This window comes from Cololabis saira, chromosome 3, assembly GCF_033807715.1.
Source record: "Cololabis saira isolate AMF1-May2022 chromosome 3, fColSai1.1, whole genome shotgun sequence".
NCBI lineage: Eukaryota > Metazoa > Chordata > Actinopteri > Beloniformes > Belonidae > Cololabis > Cololabis saira.
The window spans coordinates 35241854-35262474 of record NC_084589.1 but is presented as its reverse complement, the minus strand read 5'-3'; the positions used below and the strand labels follow the sequence as shown (position 1 = coordinate 35262474).

The window sequence follows — 20621 nt, the reverse complement described above, 5'->3', positions numbered from 1 at the left end:
AAATTTAAATAGAAACAAGGGGTAGGACCTCATAAGTGTTGTACTTCCTCCTACTCCTTTTCGGGCGTGAAGGTTTATTTCCCTTTGATTTTGTTTAATGACTGTTTATTTATATTCTTTTTTTGTTGTTTTTTTGTTTAATGTATGCTCAAAATAAAGATTTCAATCAAACAATCAATCAATCAATTTCAATCGATCTCGTTAGCTTTTTTGTATATTTATGTATATTTAAAAACAAAGTTAAAACTTAATTTTTCCTTTACGTATTTACAGTATATGTGCACAGAAACGAGATATGTTATGAATGCACCAATATTAGAAATTCAAATTCACTAAAGACAAAAACAGTTCAAATGATTAATAAGCTATATGACAGAAAATACTAAAAATACAGACGACATGAAGCATCCATACATTCAGGCAATAAAATAGGGAAAAGGGTATATTATACTTGCTTAAAATATGTTTAGATATTTATGTGGATATTTATGTAGTATATGTTGAGAGGAATAGTTATAATTATGTAATATATGTAATATATTTATTAGGTATGTAACATATATATATATATATATATATTTATAGGGATATTTATGTAGTTTATATAGTGTATATTTATATAGATTTATATAATATTTGTATTTTCTATATATTGATATAATATGTATGTAATATTTATATTTTCTATATACTTATATACTTATATTACTATATAATTATGTAGTAATAGGCATGTTTACGTAGTATTTATATAGACTATATTTATATGGATATTGTGTAGATATAATATTAACAATAATGTAAATTCATAGTTATAAAGGGGTAGGAACTAGGAAAAGGTGTATACTTCTTCCTAGTACTTTTTTCGAACATATGTGAATATGAAGATGTTACTGTTTATTTTAAATTTTTATACATGTTCGAAATAAAAATGCATTCATTCATTCATTCATTCATTCATTCATTCATTCATTCATTCATTCATTCATTCAGGCAAAATCTTATATAACACATCCAAATCTGATACATGTCACCCCGTAAATACTAGCTCATCGGATTAAAACCAAAAATTACGAGGAAGTCATGAACGCAGCCGTGTTATACACGTGAAAGTTGCAGGAAGCTAAAGTAAATAGCAACCAGCATTTTCTTAATTTAGACCTTCCTTACATTTTTATATATGCATATTGCAGAACGAGTTGCAAATCGTACCGGTATTTTATAATTTTTTTTTCTACATCCATAGGAACTATGACTTAGTTTTAAATAGGTAACACATGTTAGCATTAGCAGCACAGCATGTGGAGATGTGCACTCCAACTTTCTCTGCAGAGCAACAGAAACATCTGGCAAAAAGTCTCACGACCTTTGTGTCCCAGTACAGCTACCTGACAGACTCATACATTATTGTACGTATAGACTTGTTCTTACGGTTTGCAGATGGTTCTTTTTGTTGTTTATAACTCTTATATTCGTTGTTGCAGTCTGTACCCTCCTTGTCGATCTTCACATCATGAAATTACATTACATGAAAACGTGGGAATAAACATGCATTTTTATTTATTTATTCCCTGATTAGGAGTTTTTCTCCGAGGATCTGTGGCACACATTACCCCCCAGCTGGCAGCCTGTGCTGCAGGACCTGTCACCTCCACAGACTGCAGACCTGTTATTGGATGCTGCTCTTGAAGACCGGAGGTATTTCTTACATTGAACCAATCACGACATTCACAGATGCTTAACGTTAGGTTACCAACATCTATTTAAAAAAGCAATCAAACAAACAAACATTAAGAAATATCAGTGAATGGTAGCATTTACCACACTGATAGCAAGACGTAGAATATTGTTGGGGTGGAAATCCCCAAAGCCTCCTTCTACTACCTTATGGCTCAAAGATATTATGGATTTCTTAAAATTGGAAAAAAGAAAGTTTACAATTAGAGGTTTATTAGAAAGGTTCTTCTCGAGCTGGCAACCATTTATTGCTTATTTTGAAGAGTACTTCCAAAGGACTGAGCTGATGTCTTTGTTTCTTGTTGTTTGTTGTTTTTCTATCCCTAAAAATAGTAACATCCTAATTACTTATACATTGGTATATAACTCTGGGGGTGATGTATGACAACATTCCGACTCAAGTGTTTACTAGTATAACTTGTGACTACTACTGGAATTGCTAATTATTGATCTAAGAAATAATTATTAATCTCTAGATAACCCATTTCGTTTTATTTTCATTTTATTTTCTTATTTAAGTTTACATTCATTGCACTACTACTACTTTTTTGTTATGTCACTATATTACTATCTTTTTATTTTTATTTATTTATTTATTTTTTTTAATTTTTATTAGTATTATTTATTTTATTTTTTATTTTTATTATTTTGCTATTCCCAAAGGAAAATTAATGACGATAACTGTTGGGGGAGGGATGGGGAGAGGGAGGGGAAAAAAAGGGTATATTCATCTGTTTTGCTCTGTATTGTGGAAACAATCTGCCAATAAAAACATATATATAAAAAAAAAGAAATATCAGTGGACGAAAAAAAGTTAGAACATGCAAAGGACACTTTACAGAAATGATAGCCTATCATGGCATCCCACTTACCCTCATGCATGAATGCTGTAAAGTAAAAATGTGTTTCCGTATATATGGTAGCAAATAACCACAGTTTTAATATATTCCTGCCAAAAAGTTGTTGAAATTCATTGGGCACATGCAATATTTTAGGTTTTTATATGTAAACATATAGTATTAGGCTATAGGCAAGGCAAGTTTATTTATATAGCACAATTCAACACAAGGTAATTCAAAGTGCTTTACATCAACATTAATAGCGGCAAGACATAATTAGACAATAAATAACAAATAAAATTAAATAAAATTATGAGAAAAGAAGGTAAAATAATAAAAAGCACAAGTTGCTGTAGAGTACAGCAGGTACACATCTCATTCGCGGTTTTCAGAAAGTATTTAATTTAAGAGTACGCTTAAAACCAAATAAATGAGATCAAATGATAAGAAAGAGGGTAAAATAATAAAGATAACAAGTTGTTAAAAATAAGGGCAGTAGAGTACAGCAGGTAAGTATTTAATGTAAGAGTAGTTTCAGTAAACAGTAATGTTTTTAGCCCTGATTTAAAGGAGCTGACAGTTGGAGCAGACCTCAGGTCTACAGGAAGTTTGTTCCACCGGTGAGGAGCAGAATAACTGAACGCTGCCTCACCTTGCTTGGTTCTGGTTCTTGGGAAACACAACAAACCAGATCCAAATGAACCTCAGGGGTCTGGGAGCTTCATAGGAACTAACAGATCAAGCATGTATTTTGGTCCAAGACGATTCAGTGCTTTGTAGACCAGCAGGAACATTTTAAACTCTATCCTTTAAGTCACTGGAAGCCAGTGTAGAGATTTCATGACCGGTGTGATATGGTCCAGTTTCCTGGTGTTTGTAAGGACTCTGGTGGAAATAGACACTGATTTTACTTATAGATTCAGTTATATAGTACACAGATTTTGGTATCATCTTAAAAAAACATAACATTTTGGATTTTGGTAGGAAATGAATAGTGTAACAAAGTGAATAAGGAAGAGTGAGGAAATACTAACTAGAGTCTTTTCATTCCAGGTATCCTTCGGTGTGGCCTCTGTCTCTCTTGGCTTTCCGTGCCACGGCTCACGCCCTGGCCTTTCCCAGAGAGCTGAGCCGGGACAGAGCCGGGGTAGCCGGGGCGGTGAGGCCGGGGGAGTTCCTGGAAAACCACAGTCAGAGCGCTCTCCTGGGACACATATTCAGGAAACACGTCAAGCCCAAGAAACAGCATGAGATCCGAAAGCTTGGAATGGTACATCAATTCTCGTTTGTTGGGGTCCCTGTCTTATACATTTTTTTTCTTGCTGTTTTTCTGGTAACACTGTTTGTTTTTTTCATCCAGCTGGTAAAAAAACTTTGTGACCTGACTGACTGTAAGAGAGTGGTGGATGTGGGCTCTGGCCAGGTATTTTTCACCAGATACAATATTTACTATTTCGTGGAGGTGTTGCATCCCTGAGCTCCTCTGTTTAATATAATTATAACCCATAAATCATCACACGTTAAAACTGCATTCTGTCCAACATTTTGCTCTAAACAGGGTCATCTGACTCGATTCTTGTCCTTCGGGCTCGGACTGTCTGTGACTGCCATTGAGGCGGATCATGCGCTGGTTGCTATGGCATCCAAATTTGATGGAGAGTTGGTGTGTGCTTTGGATAAAGAGAGGCAGAAAAAGGTTGGTATTTAGTTTTTTTAAAAAAAGTAATATTTTCAGCTGGCCTCTTAAGCTTATTCTTATAAGTTAAACTTATGACTGAATTATATATTTTAAATAAAACTGCAAAGGGTGGCAAGGTAAGAGTAGCATCTGTAGATATATATGTTTAAAAAAAGTTAATTGTTTAGTATGAGAAAAGTATTGAATTATTAAATTTGCAGTTGCTGGTTGTGGCCACTTGAGGGCAGAAGATTCAAAGTCGAAACAATAACTCACCACCTTTTAGGACAGGGGTGGGCAATCCTGGGCCTCGTGGGCCGGTGTCCTTCATGTTTTAGATGTTCCCTGCTTTAACACACCTGATTCAATAATAATAGTAATTTTTTTATCTTCTTTTTTTAATTATTTTTTTTATTATTTTATTTTCATTCATGTTCTACATGCAATTTTTATGATTTATTTTTATTTTTTATGATTTTGTATCATAAGTATTTTGTTAAATGTTATTAGGTGGGGGCTCCTCATAAGCCTACTGGCTTGCTCGCTCCTCCCTGCACAGTTTCTTTTAACTGAACTTATTTGTGTAATGTTATTTTTTTATGTTATGTGCTAAATAAAACTAAACTAAACTAAACTAAATTCAAATGAATGGTCATCTTCAGCATATAATCAGGATCAACACAACTCTGTTAATGACACAGTCATTCGTATCAGGCTGTTTTGAAGCTGGGAAACATGTCTGACCCTCGAGGACCAGGACTGTCCCCCGCTGCTTTATATGACCTGGTAACGGACAAGCAAATAGACGTTTGTTCTCTCATCTATTGAACGTTTTTGTTTTGTGTGTGTCAACCTAGTATTAACTCTTCTTTTAGATCTAATGTTCTCTTTCTCACCACAAAAAAAAAACCTGCAGTGACGGGAGGATATTGCATGATTTATTCAGCCAATGTTTTATTTCATTTAAATTATATTTGATACATTTTATTTATAAAAATGTTGATTATTGTGTATTTTAAGTAATATTTTGAATCTGTTTCACTGGCCATGTATGGCGATAAAGATAGACATTGATATAATAATATAAATGTTTTAATATAAATATTAATGAACATGTTTCCATTTTAGGTCGGTTCTTCTCAGCTTCCTTTATCCCATCCCGTCCCCCACCATGTGGCCGGTTGGGTAAACCCCAGTGCATCATGGGAAACTTTCATCCATCAGCTTAGAGCTGCAGATTGTATCAGCGATGGTCCCCCAACTCCATTTAGAGTCAGTAAAAAGAGACTGCGGAGTGAAGATGAGCAGAGAAACTCCCACGCAGCTCAGACCTCACCATCTCTGAGGTCCACGCAGCATCCGGATCGCTCACAAAACTCCAACAAGGACGAGTCTGATGAGGAGCTTTTCACTGACAACTGTTGCTCAGGCGCTACGGGTGACTCTGAGGAGGGTGTACATCCTGAGCAAACCAGCGTAAGGAGCTCTCCAGACTTTGTTCTGACTGGTCTCCATGCCTGCGGGGACCTCAGCGCCACACTTCTCCGTCACTTCGTTACCTGCCCTCATGTTCGGGGCATCACCTCTGTGGCCTGTTGCTACATGAAGATCTCCACCGAGGAAAACCCCACCCCTCCAGGACTGGTCACACCTCCCAATCCGCTCACACACAGAGCGGAAACGCTTCCCTCCGCGTTCGGCTACCCAATGAGCTCCTGGGTGAAGGGACTGCCGGGACACCAGCTGTCCTACAAGGCCCGAGAGGCGGCGTGTCACGCCGTGGAGGACTACGTGCAGAGGCTCCGAGAGGGAAGCCCGTTGCTCAGGTCGCACTGTTACCGGGCAACGCTGGAGACCTTCATCAGGGATGCAAGGCCAGATCTGCGCAGGGCAGGAATCCAGACCATAAAGAAATCCCACCGATTATCTTTTAATGAGTGAGTGAACGCTGTTTCCTGTAGACATTTATACGAGTTTTTAATTTCAACACGTGCATTGTGCATTCAGTTGTGGCCATCGTAGGGCTGGGCCATATGGACCAAGAGTCATATCTCGATATTTTCTAGCTGAATGGCGATACTCGATGTATATCGATATATTTTCTGTGACATAATTGGGGTTTCCCCCAAAGCATTATAGCATAGCATCTCTGTTAGCTTAATTTTTTTCTGAGGCAAACCCTTTAAAAAAAAAAAAGTTTTAATACAAAGCCACGTGGCAAATGTCTCACAGGTACCTTTATTAACAGAGGTCTGCACAATATCAAAATGTATAAAACAAATGAAACAAAAATAAACTGCCTGCATATATAGAATAAAAATGCTTCTTGAATAAAATAAAACAAATATCCCTTTCCTGCATAACAATTAAATTAAAATACACTGTGCAATTAATACAATGTAGACAGTAACAGGAAGACTTTTCCACTGAGGTTGACAGTTGTGCAAATAACAAAACATTTGTGCAAATCTCAAATAAAACATGTAAACAGATATTGCATCTCTTTGAGCAATTCTCAAATAATTACAACAAGTCCACACATTTTACAGATTTTGTGCCAGGAAAACTAACCTGTCAACACTGTCAGGTTTCAGCACACAAAGGTAGTTTTTTGCCAGTGCGAGGGGTTCAATTCAATTCAATTCAATTTTATTTATATAGCGTCTAATACAACAGAGTTGTCTCTAGACGCTTTACAGAGACCCAGAACATGAACATGACCCCCGAGCAGTTATTACATAAACAATGGCAGGTAAAAACTCCCCTAGTGGGGTCAGCGTTGATGTACTGTCAATTTGTCGCAAAATAAGCGATATCGATATAAACTATATTGTCTCGTACCATATCGTGTTTGAAAATATATCGATATATATTAAAATCTCGATATATCGCCCAGCCCTGGGCCATCGTGTGGTAAATCTTCTCTCAGTTGGCCAAAAATGTGTCGGTAAACATCATGTCAGACCCTGAGGAGGGTCAACGAGGATGGGAATGTGCAGCATAAGTGGGTTTGAATGATTCTCCAGGAAAAGGTTATGATGAAAACAAATAGGTGAAGTCCGGCTAACAGCATGACTGTTAGGGCTGGGTATCGATTCAAATGTCAAGAATCGATTCGATTCCGATTCTTAAGATTCAGAATCGATTATCACGATTCGATTCGATCCGATTCGATATTGATTTGGCTTAGTGTTATTTAAAATGTTTTTTGAGCTGTTGCCTGAATTATATGACTGTAAAATAATAATTTCACAATAATTATTGTGAAATAACTAAGAAATAAATAACTCAAACAGGCCTTTCAATATCCATTTAAAGTGAAAAAAAAGAAAGAAATTGCAACAGTTCATGCAGTGAACAAATCATTTTAGCTTGTCTAATTTATTCTCTCACCGTGCACATATTGCCATGAAGCACCTGGCATTTTTCAGTGTCATGACAAACTGTGTGTCCGACTACTGGGATTAAAGTTCACCGGGCGAAAATGTAATGATGGAAAAAAAAAAAAAATCGATCTTTAGACATAAGAATCGATTTTTAGGAATTAATATGAGAATCGATTTAGAATCGGAAAATCGATTTTTTCAACACAGGCCTAATGACTGGGTTATTTTTTTTCCCCTCAACTTCTTGATCATCTGAGGATGCTAGTGTCAGATACTTTCACTTTTTGTCATATGCTGTTTTATTAAATGGTTGTGTCCTCTCTCTCAGATATGCCCGGCTGGGCCTGCCCCGGGTCGGGCTGCCTCCGGACCTGCCCCTGGACCTAGACCGAGTGCAGGCCATGCTGAACCAGCAGAACAGGGTGGTGGTGTACTTCAGCCTGGCCCTGCTGCTGGCTCCTGTGGTGGAGACGCTGGTGCTGCTGGACAGGATGATCTACCTGCAGGAGAACGGTCCGTTGGTGGAGTTTGTGACACAGATGCTCTTATTTTTGTTGTGTGATTTTTATCCTTCTAAAATACAATTCCGTCTCTGCAGGTGTCGACAGTCAGATGGTTCCTCTCTTCAATCCGACCCTTTCTCCCAGAAACCTGGTGCTGGTAGCTCTGAAACCAAATGGACCATGAGAACAAAAAAAGTAGACAGAAACTCACAATTTTTCACTATTTGAATAGTTTTTAGAGATGTTACATTAAGTTAATGTTTACGTTTGCTTGCTTTAGCATATCATCTTGGCGACAGACATATATTTTATATGATGATCATGTATTTGTGGAGTTTTATTACATGATTTAGCATTTGTTTACACACGTATGACATTTGTGATTTTGTTTTCTTACGTTTTATTTTAGTTCATCACATCTGTTATTTTATTGGAGCTTTTTCAGGTCTATCATGTTTTTATACTCTGCTTCTTAATCTCAAAGTAAATAAAACTTTGGATTTAATGGCAGATACAGCCGCATGTTTTTTTGTCTTTTGTTGTACAACAGAGTCTGAACTTTTTAACATGTGTTTGTGGTGTTTTCTTTTTTTCATACGCTAGATCAAATATGACATTTACGGAAGAGTATTAGGGCCAGGCAGGAGAAAAATAAAAATAATATTGGATAGGAGGAAGATTTTTTTCATTATGTACTTCGAGAAAAAAGTCGAATTGTCGAGAAAAAAGTCGAAATGTCGAGATAAATGTTGAAGTAAAATTTCGAGAAAAAAGTCGAAATGTCGAGAAAAAAGTCGAAATGTTGGGGAAAAAAGTTTAAATTTTGAGAAAAAAGGCGACATTTTGAGAAAAAAGGCGACATTTCGACTTTTTTCTCGACATTTCAACTTTTTTCTTGAAATAGTATTTCAACATTATTCCTGACTTTTCGACTTTTTCCTCTAAACTGTATTTCAACATTAACTCGACATTTTGACTTTTTTCTCGAAGTGCACAATAAAAAAAAATCTTCCCCTCTCAAATATGTTTCTCCTGCATGGCCCTAATACTCTTCCGTAGACATTAGACTATAACAACACATCTAATAATAGTTGAGAGCCACTGCAGACTGGAAACATGTGGCATCTGCTCTCCAGTGGTCAGGGTTAGGGTAACATGTCAGGGCATGATGCACTATCAACTGGAGGTGACATTTTTGTGGTCTAGAGCAGGGGTTCTTAACCTTTCTGACCTTGGGGCCCAATTTTTTCAGTACAGAGTGGCCCGGGGCCCATTAAATATAAACACTGTATAGCAGGGGTAAGAGGTCCATTTAGAGAAAATTTACTCAAGCGAAGGTCCAGAACATCATAATATATATATATATATATATATATATATATATATATATATATATATATATATATATATATATATATACATATACATATATATATATATATATATGTGTGTGTGTGTGTGTGTGTGTGTGTATATATTCAAGTAGCCTCATAGTTGTATCAACATCTGCATCTGACTGTTATATTAAAAAAAGTACATATTTGCCAATTAACATGTTTAACTTGAATTAAACATATTTTTTTCTCTTAAAAATAAAGTAGATTTTATTTTATTTTTCAAATGCTATCTTATTTTATTTCTCTACCAGCAGTTTGAATTTCCCCTTTTCTTTGTTAATTGTCTCAACACATTTTTATACTAAATTAATATAAACACATCTTAACAATTTAAGGTTCAGGTTCAGGTTCTCATATGCATGTGGAGGTGCTCATTGATGAGCCTGAAACGATATTTAGTTTTAATTATGTTCATTGTGGAGAAAGCTGCCTCACAGCTGTATCTGGACCCAAACATGGGTGTTTTAAGATGCTCAGCTTATTTTCTGTGACTTCAGTTCAGACTTGAGCGGATATGTTTGATGAAAAACTTTGTGTTTTGTTTCAGTGACGCCACGGTCTCTGAACGTATGAGACACTGGTTTTGTCCCAGTGGGAAAACTGAACAGGATGAATTTGTCCATTCCGGGTTGCATATTTAAAAATACAGCGAGGACAAAACTTAGTTTGATTTTACTTTAAGTTATTTACATTAATAAGTTGTCAGGACTCAGTGTGTCGGGTTTCATCGGAGCCTGATCAGCTGCGACGGGCACAGCCCGCACCGCAGCTCTCTGGTCGCGCTGCAGCAGTTACTTTCCGATGCTTTTTCGAAAGCCCGAACAGTCCAGTCCAGCAGACACGACAGCCCACGCATCTACATCTACCATCCTTCAGCAGTAACGACGGAGCCCACCGCCCGAGCGGCACCGACCTCCCCGGCCGCGGGGACGCGCCGGGATAAATGAGCACGCCGTGCTCGCTCGCTCTGGGCGCAGACCCAATTAATCGATCCCTAATCCTGGCGGATCTAAACCTACTCTGTGCAAAATGAAGGATTTTCTCTGTAAAGACCAATACATCCATGGTAAAGACACACCATTTCTCTTACTATTACACGTACAGCTAGCTGAGTGTCTTCTTCTCCTCATTTGGTTGGGAGTTGCTATGCAGTCCCGCGGCCTTCGCGGCCCAAACGTACAAAACTGAAATTTTTTTGGCGGCCCACTAGATGGCGCTCGCGGCCCAAGTGTGGGCCGCGGCCCTATGGTTAAGAATCACTGGTCTAGAGTGCAGGTCACATGTGTCCAGTCATGATTGAAGCTCCTCTTCTGCACAGTCTGCAGCCAGAGCCTCCTCGGTCCTGAGGACATGAACTCAGGAACATGCTGTCCTGGGATGTGGCCTGTAGATGTCACTGTTAAAGTGGGTTTTGAATTGTTTCAAAGCTTTGAAAGAGTCTCAGTGTTTCAAACCCTCACTTTGCCCATCATTATCATGCTCCGGCACACCTGAATCACACACATGGATGACTTAATCATGCTTGTCATGACAGTGTGCACATGTCTGTTAATGAGCCCTGAATCTGAGCCTGGGGTGTTGGAGCAGGGAATCACCGGAAACATGCAGTGCAGTCCGGAGGACCAGTGGTGAAAAACAGTAGCTACACCTTCAGTTATTCAGCTGTCTTTTCTTACATTCACACATACGTTTCTCTCTCTCTGCTTAGACAAGGTATAAAGAGGTTCTTTTTACAGAACTGAGCAATCTCACCGTGGTAGGACTTTCAGATGATGTGCAGCAAACTGTGCTCTATACTCTTCTCTGATAATATGGTTCCAATTATGGTCCTTTCAATAAAGTATTTTAAACTGAGTATTATGTTGCAGAACATGTGGTTCTTGTGAAAAAATAAAAGACTCGAATCCAAGTAGATTGCTAATCCAAACATGTAACATTTCCTAAATAAGGCCCTTTAGGTTCACTGGGGACGACAGTTTCTACTCACACACACGTTACATAAACACATCAATGGCCCACATTATAATGTTGTGTCACTCATCATTTTTACATTGACTCCTTTACTCACTACTACGGCAGGAGCAAAGAGGACCCGGGGATAGAAGTGGAAGCAGAACCTGAGTGTGTGCCAGTCAGGATCTGATCTGATCTGGAGCCTGTATTGATGAAAACACTGAAAAAATGCCGGTTTTGATTTTTGAAAAGTGGGAGTTGGGGGGAATTGAATGGTATTTGGTGAAGGAAGCTCCTGATTAAGTTGTTTTTCTTTCTTTTTTTTCTTTTAGTGTCCTTCCATACCCAATGAGAGGAAGCCCTTGCAAGCCTCCCCCTGCAATGGAGGAGGAGGTTGTGGAGGAACACAAATACTCAGAATACATGTTACACACAATAGTTAACCACTTAAATGCAAAAATACTACAAATCTTAAAAGGAAAAGTACTTCCTCCAGACTTATATAACAGTAGGATTTGTGTGCAGCAACTGAACATTCTCTAAAGTCATTAAATTCATAAATTCCACATACTTATATCTAAAATTATCTTTTTTTCATTGCGGAAACTGATCATCACACTCATTTTCTCTTTACCATTAAATAAAACATGATACTATACGGGGCTAGGCCATAAATACAATATCAAGAGACATGCTGTTTCAACCTTGTTTGTATCAGCTCTCTGCTACCAGTTACCAGCCAATGCTTTGCACAAAAATCTCATAACCAAGTGCTGCTCACCAGGCTGTGGATTCTTTGGACCGAATGCTGCTAATCAGAGACAACAAAACAACATGTTCAGTGTTGAATTATTTTTCAGTTGGTTACAAAACATTTCCAGGGTACTGAAATGCTCCACAGACTCCTGAGTTCAATACAATTTTGAAAACCTTGTAACACTGAAGGCACATTTACCACACATAACAGAACAGTCTTATGTAAACGTAAAAAATAATATATGCAAAAAAACACAGCTGTCTTGTGTTAAATCTTCTGCTTGGGGATTTAGTTTCGCTTTGTGCAGAGATAAACCGTTTTGCAATTTCAGAATGTTTGAAATTATACTAAGTTATAAATAAGTTATTAGCCATAAATAACATTGTTGATAAATGGTTAAATTCAGAGTAATGTATACACAAGGACACTGAGATTAGAGTAACAGTTTAGTTAGTTTGAGAATTAGTTACAAGGGAAGGATAATCAAAATAGTTGGGTACATTTTGCAAAAAAGTACATCTACCTATAACAACATGTTAATTTATTATAATTCATTATTAAACAAATATATTATTTTCAGGATTACAGGATATATGTATAATCATGCAGAATTCATGCTAGCCCAAAGGTTTTATTAACTTTGTGTCCTTCAATTGTATCTGTGATGCAAACAACTGTAGGTTTTTCATCCCAAACATTGGCATTCACAGCTCATGAGCTTCAACATGTGATGAAAAGCACATTGATGATAAACTTACCCCAAAGTGTGTCCTCTTTGTAAGTCTTTCTCTTAAGAGTTGATTTAAAGCCATGCTATATAGCAATATCACGCCAGGCCACATGGGGGCATCATATAAAAGAAATGTCGTGTTTCTGCCTCTGGTGTAAGACATCATGAAAGGACACTTCTTGAGAGACATGTTGGACCATCCCCACTCATAAGCGCTGCATTGTCAGTGGTTCTTTATTCAACTGATCAAATCTACAATTATCCATGTGGTCAGATGTGGTATTGCTACAAAAACACCTGCTTACAGTAGATTCAACGTATGTGCAAACATTTAAACATAGTTTATAATATAAGTGGAACCAACAATGTACAATATGTCCATCGTAAGATTGAAACTTGTGTCATAACCTCCACCATACTCTGACACACAGCTCTCCACAAATGTAACTATCCATTGGGTTAACACAGATCGCAATAGTAGAACAGTACTGTATTTTCCTTGTCATGCTTCTACTACTTCTTTTTTTTTCTTTTGTTTTGTTTTGTCTTTATTTATTTTTAAATTGTATTTATTCCTTGTGTTTATAGGTTATCCTTATATGTTAGGTGGATGTTGTACTTGCGAGCAAACATTAACCAGAGTCAATTCCTTGTTTGTGTATGCAAACCTGGCCAATAAAGCTGATTGTGATTGTGATTGTTATGTTCACACCAAGTACAAAGGTAGATTGCTGCATTGTGAGCATAAATAACTGTGTAGATCAACTCTGATCTGCTCTAACTCATATAACATGCTTTATTTGATCCACTGCTGTGTCTGAGCTACATAAAGGAAATCAATACAAATATAGCTCTGGACTGCAAGATACAGTGCTGCAGAAAAGAACCGTCTTTGGTAGTGTAATAACGGTACAATATAAACAACAAGACAGCATTTAGACTCATTTACATAGGCTACATGCTCAGTTGCTACACCCTTTCACCCTTTATTGTGAAACAGATTCAGTGTGAGTGTTCAATGTTCTCTGGAAAGGAAGCAAGTTTCAGAATGAGTGCCAGCCTTAATTTGCACTCCTGTTATTCATGTTCCTCTTGATGATCAATTTTATTAGCAGTGAATTAAAATGATGTTATATTATGGATGTGCAATTTCAAACACATCAAGAGCCATTGTTCTTTTCTAGTTAGTTATTGTACCAACAATGTTGAAATGTTTTCCATGTAGAGATCATCAATATTGTGGTAGCAGTTGTGAAACATGTTCTCCCCCCCAGGAAGCACTTTATGACAACCAGATGCACATGCTAAAAAGCTCCCTTGGATTGGATTTCCTTGTTGTTAGGCTTTTTGACTCTGCTATGGAGTGTTTTAGTGATATGTGGCCCCATTAGTGATCCTAAATCACTGACCATTTTGAAAAAAAAAACCCTGAAAACCTCAGTGTATGGTTTCATACTCCACCTCCTAAATGAAGCAACACACACACAGTTGTATCAAACCACCTTACAGCTTTGTGAAACCATCAAGAACAGTCTTTGGGATATTGAGAGCTATGAAGCATTTGATCCCAGTAGTGTTGTCTCTGCTGCTGTCTCTACATCGGGCACACAGCAGGAGAAATTACAGGACAAGCTGCAAGCCAGTAACTGCCAGCTTTTGTCAAGGTTTGGGCATTTCAAAGTTTATTTAGACGGGACAATGCATATTAATGCACACTACATTAACAGTGTGAATACACCGGGTTTAGCAGAGATGCTAGTTTCCACCCGCAGTCCCCCACAAACAACCAGACACACTCACACCTACGGGCAATTTAGAATGATCAATTAACCTAGCATGCATGTTTTTGGAGATACAACACAACCCTCCAGAGTTCACAGTTTCAATCTAAAAGAAATTGGTCAGATCGTGAAGATGGCGGAGACGGCCTGTGTAGCAAAGCTCATACAGTATGTCGTAGTGCTGAGGCTCAGAAGATGAACACCGACCCAAAAGACTCCAATAAGAAGCGTTACCAGCGTCTAACTGTGTAAAGGTTAGTATATCATTATGACACTTTTAATTCATGCATAGTGGAAAGTGTTTATATTTGCTCTCAAATAACAAAAGGACATTTTAGGATTATTTATGCTTATCGTTGTTTTACTGAAAGAATGTCAGCACTAAGGAAATAAAACATGATGACAGGTGAAAACCTGAAACTGCCAGGCTGTCTTGGTTTATGTGCCTGAATGTCACTTCATTGATCTCACAGTTCCTCTGAAATGGAAAGCTGGGATCATGAGCACAGATTGTGTGGAAGATTACTGGAGGTTACACACCAAATATCAGGGTAGCATTCTTTGGCACTTTGATTAAGCTGGGCAGGACATTCACGGACAAGCTTTCAAGCCATTACTCTGATGAAGAAGTCATGCTGTTTGACAAGTAGGACCCGAGGCAGCACATCTATCAAACAGTAACAGGCGTCCTAAGGTGACCTTAGGGACCACAGAAACCTCCCTCACTTCATAAGTCATGACCATGAAAATAAATGAAGATAGTACAAGAGTCTGAAAGGGATTTTCTCAGCAGGGCTCACAGAATGATCTAAACAGTTCAAATGGATGGATTGCAGGGCAGACCGAAAGGTGAACTTCTGTTTTATTTGAAATATACATTTTCTCCATTTCACAAAGGAGTTTTAGTTGGGGGAATGTTGATAACTTTAGTAGAGCCAGGTCCGCTGTTTTTTCACCTGTCTGCCTTCTCCGAGGACAATTAAATCAATCCAATCTGTTCATTTATTATATTTTGGAACACATCCTGTAGACTTAACAGTGTCATTTCTTTGGTGAAAATTGGACTTTCAGTGTAATTCAGTCTCACAGTGTCCCATCGGGGTATTTGTGATTCATTTTATTTTGAGTGGACATTTTAACTGAAAATATACTTCTTTTTTTTGACTGCTCTTCCAGGGTGATGATATGCTTGTTTTTTTGGTCGGTTGGCATATTTTTTCACGTTGTTGATTAATATATCAAAAGGGTCCGAAACTGGAATTTTAAAACATATCTCGGTGTAATATAGGGGAAAGTAAGGTCAAGCTGAGTGGAGCTCAAAACTATGCAGCCATGCTGGTGTCGCGCCTCCCCGGAAGTCTGTGATGATATGCTTGCTACTCCAGCCCTGCTTGACGCATGTCAGCCAAGGACTGTCCCCTTATGCCCAGACCTGCATTACAATGAGACCCTCCTACCAAATAGTCTAGGCCATAAAGCTCAGGGGGAAATCAACATGGAGATAAAATCAGTATTACCCTCTTCCTGAGTGATATCGAGTGCTGCTCTCGGTTGAACCCTTTCGTGTGCTCAGTCTACGCTGTCTCGGCTGGTGTGTCTCAGGACGATCCCAGCCGATCTGTGGGGAGGCACAAAGCCTTTTTCACAGAGTCCTGTGAACAGGTAACTCTACCTGTCTGTAGCTTCTCATGCAGCATTTTAGTTAGAATGGAATAGAATAGAATAGAATCAAATGCCCTTTATTGTCATTATACTGAATGTACAAGGAGATTGCAGAGCTTTTCCTTTTCAGTGCAAAAAAGTGCAAATTGACTGTATAAACAAATAAATTACATAAAATTATCAAAAAATATTCCTTCCTTCCTTCCTTCCTTCCTTCCTTCCTTCCTTCCTTCCTTCCTTCCTTCCTTCCTTCCTTCCTTCCTTCCTTCCTTCCTTCCTTCCTTCCTTCCTTCCTTCCTTCCTTCCTTCCTTCCTTCCTTCTTTTTTTCCTTCCTTCCTTCTTTTCTCCCTTCTTTCCTTTTTCCTTCCCTCCCTTCTTTCCTTCCTTCCTTCATCTGTGGGGAAGCGCAAAGCCTTTTTCACAGAGTCCTGTGAACAGGTAACTCTACCTGTCTGTAACTTCTCATGCAGCATTTTAGTTAGAATAGAATAGAATAGAATAGAATAGAATCAAATGCCCTTTATTGTCATTATACTGAATGTACAAGGAGATTGGAGAGCTTCTCCTTTTCAGTGCAAAAAAGTGAAAATTGACTGTATAAACAAATAAATTACATAAAAATATCAAAAAATATTGCACAGAAAATTTGCTTACCGTAATTAATTTAGGTATGACTTAGTTCACTGATGCACAGTACTACATCTCAGAAATAGACATTCAGACAAACTGAACAGTGAAGAATTGATATTGAAATCTATCCAAATTCAACTATATGTTTGGTGCAAAACATGATAATTTATTCTACTGTCTTGTCAAATTGCCCCGCCACAAAATGATCTGCTAGTTTTCTGAAAACGAAAGGATACCACGATGTAGCATCCCAGGTTCTTCTCTCTTCATTTCTATTCTGCTGAGTCCTATCCTGTTTGTAGTGCCAACTTGAAACACAGCCACCCCCACATTAGTGACTCATAAAATACAACAATCACAACCAGATGTTGTGTTCTTGGATTGAATTTCTCAGAATTGGGCTCCTGTTCTGGGATCAGTTTGGCTCTCATTTTTGTGTTGAGCATCCTATTATTTCATGACCTACCCAGTGGCTCCAAGTCAGCAGCTTGTTTGTAGAAACTTCATTCGTAGACTCATACTCCTCCTACATAGGGCATCACACACGGTGGTACCAAACAACCTAACTGTGAAACTGCCAAAGTCTGTGTTTGTGCCCTCACTGACAGCCATGAAGCATTTGTTCCTCATAGTTTTGTCTGTGCTGGTGTCTCCTCAGCAGGCTCAAGTCAGGAGAGATGACAGGGCAAGCTGCAAGCCTGTGACAGCTAGCTTTTGTCAAGGTTTGGGATACACCACAACCCTCCACCAGAATGGAGTTCAAGGCTACCAGCTGCAGCAAATTGGCCAGATGGTGGAGACGGCGTGTTCGCCGCTCATCGCGACGCTCATGTGTCGTGTTGTTGTGCCTGAATGCAGCTCAGAGGATGACAACCGGGTGAAACCGTGCAGAGCTCTCTGTGAGAAGGTCAAGAGAGACTGTGAGGCCACACTCAAGGCAAAACGCTTGTACTGGCCATCGAAGCTCCGCTGTGAAACTTTACCAGAGTCCAACTGTGTACAGGTTAGTGTGAGACTATTATGAACTGTTGTTTTGGAAAAAAATGTTTTTGATTGTCTGCGTTTGTTTTTACTTGTTGGATGGACCATGTGACCTCTTGAAAGTCTACAAATAATTAATTTGGCATGGGAAAAAAAGTGAAAGTTGCTCTCTTTTCCTGAGAATTAGTTGCATGATACATGTAAATCTTCACTACTTCCATCCAAGAAATGCTTGTGAATATCCTAGCAAGAATTGCTATCAGACAGCCTTAACCCTTTATAGGGCACTCATTTAAATACTTGGAAATGTACAATTTCAACCCTAGAGTGTTATTAGGGGCTACTACCAGAGTATTTTTCCATTTTTCTTTTTTTCTTTTTTTTTTAATTCTTGATGCAAATCAAGGTCAAAGAAGTTGACCTTGCCCATCGCGAGTAACATTGTATCTAACACTGAAGTTACCATATATGGTTACTTGCCCATTGTGGGTGAAATTGTACCCATAAATTGGATATGTATAAAAATACAAAAAACACATACAACATAATATTTATGATACTCTCTTCATAGAGATATTAGAACTTTTCTCCATAAATGGTATAACTTGACTTATAGGGCTTCTCTTTTTCTCCATCCATATATTTCGTCCAGTCAGTCCAATCACCTCCTGACCCTCTCTCTCCACCAGCAGCAGGCAGGTTGACCATGCCATTGACCATGCCACAGAACAAGAAGTGAAGAATAGCATTAGAATTAATGGTGGTACTGATATTATGCTATACAAATCTGTGGCAACATCCAATGCAACATCCAATATTGTCTTACCTTATAATGCGCTATTTGTAAAACGAAAACACCCGAAGTATGACTTACTAGATGCACCGGGCATATGTCTACAAAAGGACACTGCCACTTGAACTAGTTTGACCATAAGGGGGTGTATTTGTAAAAAAATACACAAAGTATGGCTTACTAGAGTATCTGGCATATGTCCATAAAAGGTTCCTTAGTCACTTGCACTAGTTTTACCACAGAGGGGCGTATGATCATATATGGGATCACCATTATTCATGCTAACTATTTCACTGATTTCACTAATTCTGCACAAACAACACTTATCTCATCAGTTAGCACCATCATTCAAAAGCATGCTGTGTGAGTGTCATCAACTTAGCATGGTTAGTTTCAGCTTTATGAACTTTTGTGTGGAAGAAAGTAGGAGCAAAAATGTGAAATTTCCCCTTCTTGAAAATCAGTGAAGTTCCCGCTCCTCCAGGGCACTACTGATTGGTCAGATGCCATGATGACACTGTCTGTGACAAAGCATGATCTGTGCTGATTGGCAGGATTAACTCACATGACTTCAAGACCTCACTGAGAAGTGTGGGGAAAGTAGTTTTTCATGTCCACGGAAATTACCGTATATGGTTACTCGCCCTATAAAGGGTTAAAGGTACCGGTTGCTGTTTTTAGTGTTTTTAAATGCTATAACTGTTTACAATCAACCGTCAACTGCTTAACTCTCAGCAAGACCACATCTAAGGATAATTCCATAAGGGGGGGGGATTCATGAAAATACCAGATATCCCTGATTTTGTATTCTCTGCTCCTGCAGGGTCAAGTCACCCCTGACATTCAAGTCAGCTCTGCAACATGTCAGCCGATCACTGTCCCTGGCTGCCAAGATCTGCCTTACACCGAGACCATCCTCCCAAATAGTCTAGGTCACAAAACTCAGGAAGAAGTCGGCCTGGAGATACATCAGTTTTACCCTCTTATTAAAGTGGATTGCTCGCCCCAATTGAAGCCTTTCTTGTGCTCAGTCTACACCCCTAAATGTGTCTTAGGAAGAGCTCGATCTCCCTGCAGAACCCTCTGTGAGCAGGCACGATCTGGCTGTGAAGGTTTAATGAACAAGTTTGGCTTTCAGTGGCCTCAAAGTCTACAGTGCGACAATTACACCACAGAGTCCTGCGAGCAGGTAAGTGATTCCTGTTTGACTGTGACATGAATGTGAGTGCAGACTTTTTGAAGAGAAACAAGGAACACCAAAGAAAGTGTTGCAGCAACAGAATGAGATTGGACTATTAGTGTTTCTGTAATTAATGACACCTTAAAGCAAAATAAATCACAAACGAATCCAGATCATCATCATGCTCTTTTTTTCCACACCAACTTATTTACACATTTCAAACCACATGTTGCAATTTGTATTACTGTTATTGGCAAAAATTGTCCACAAGTGTCCATAAATGAATAAGCTCAGCTGTCAAATGTTCACTATACTGTAGCAGCAAAACTAAAAAAGGAATAATGCAGGAGCAACAACTTTATTACTGTTATGCTAAGTTATGTTTATATTTCCCCAGTCCCCACATTTTGGTGAAACATCTTCATCAACATGTCAAGCCATCAACATTCCCATGTGCAAAGACCTGCCTTACACTGAAACTGCCCTGCCCGGCATTCTTGGCCACCGAACCCAGGAGGACGCGAACCGGGCACTAAACAAACAGTGGTTACCACTTATTCAAATCGAGTGCTCCCCTCATTTGAAGCCGTTCCTGTGCTCCGTCCACCTCCCC

General features: G+C 38.5%; 2 protein-coding genes across 2 annotated transcripts in view; both read left to right on the top strand.

The window, feature by feature from the left end:
- The first annotated feature begins 1107 nt into the window (after positions 1 to 1107).
- On the top strand, positions 1108 to 8574 carry mettl25b (methyltransferase like 25B). Its single transcript, XM_061718512.1, has 8 exons — positions 1108 to 1409; positions 1580 to 1698; positions 3630 to 3846; positions 3937 to 3999; positions 4135 to 4272; positions 5383 to 6191; positions 7969 to 8153; positions 8239 to 8574. The coding sequence occupies exons 1-8, from the start codon at positions 1278 to 1280 to the stop codon at positions 8325 to 8327; spliced, it is 1752 nt and encodes a 583-aa protein (XP_061574496.1). The 5' UTR covers positions 1108 to 1277; the 3' UTR covers positions 8328 to 8574.
- A 9083-nt stretch (positions 8575 to 17657) lies between these two features.
- LOC133441119 (atrial natriuretic peptide-converting enzyme-like) overlaps positions 17658 to 20621 on the top strand; it is a 10274-nt gene continuing 7310 nt past the window's right edge. Inside the window, exons 1-3 of the mRNA XM_061718511.1 lie at positions 17658 to 18057; positions 19652 to 20017; positions 20406 to 20621. The exon at positions 20406 to 20621 is cut by the window's right edge and continues 147 nt beyond it. Of these exons, the coding sequence (XP_061574495.1) occupies positions 17665 to 18057; positions 19652 to 20017; positions 20406 to 20621 (975 nt within the window). The 5' untranslated portion in view covers positions 17658 to 17664. The remainder of the gene's footprint in view (positions 18058 to 19651; positions 20018 to 20405) is intronic.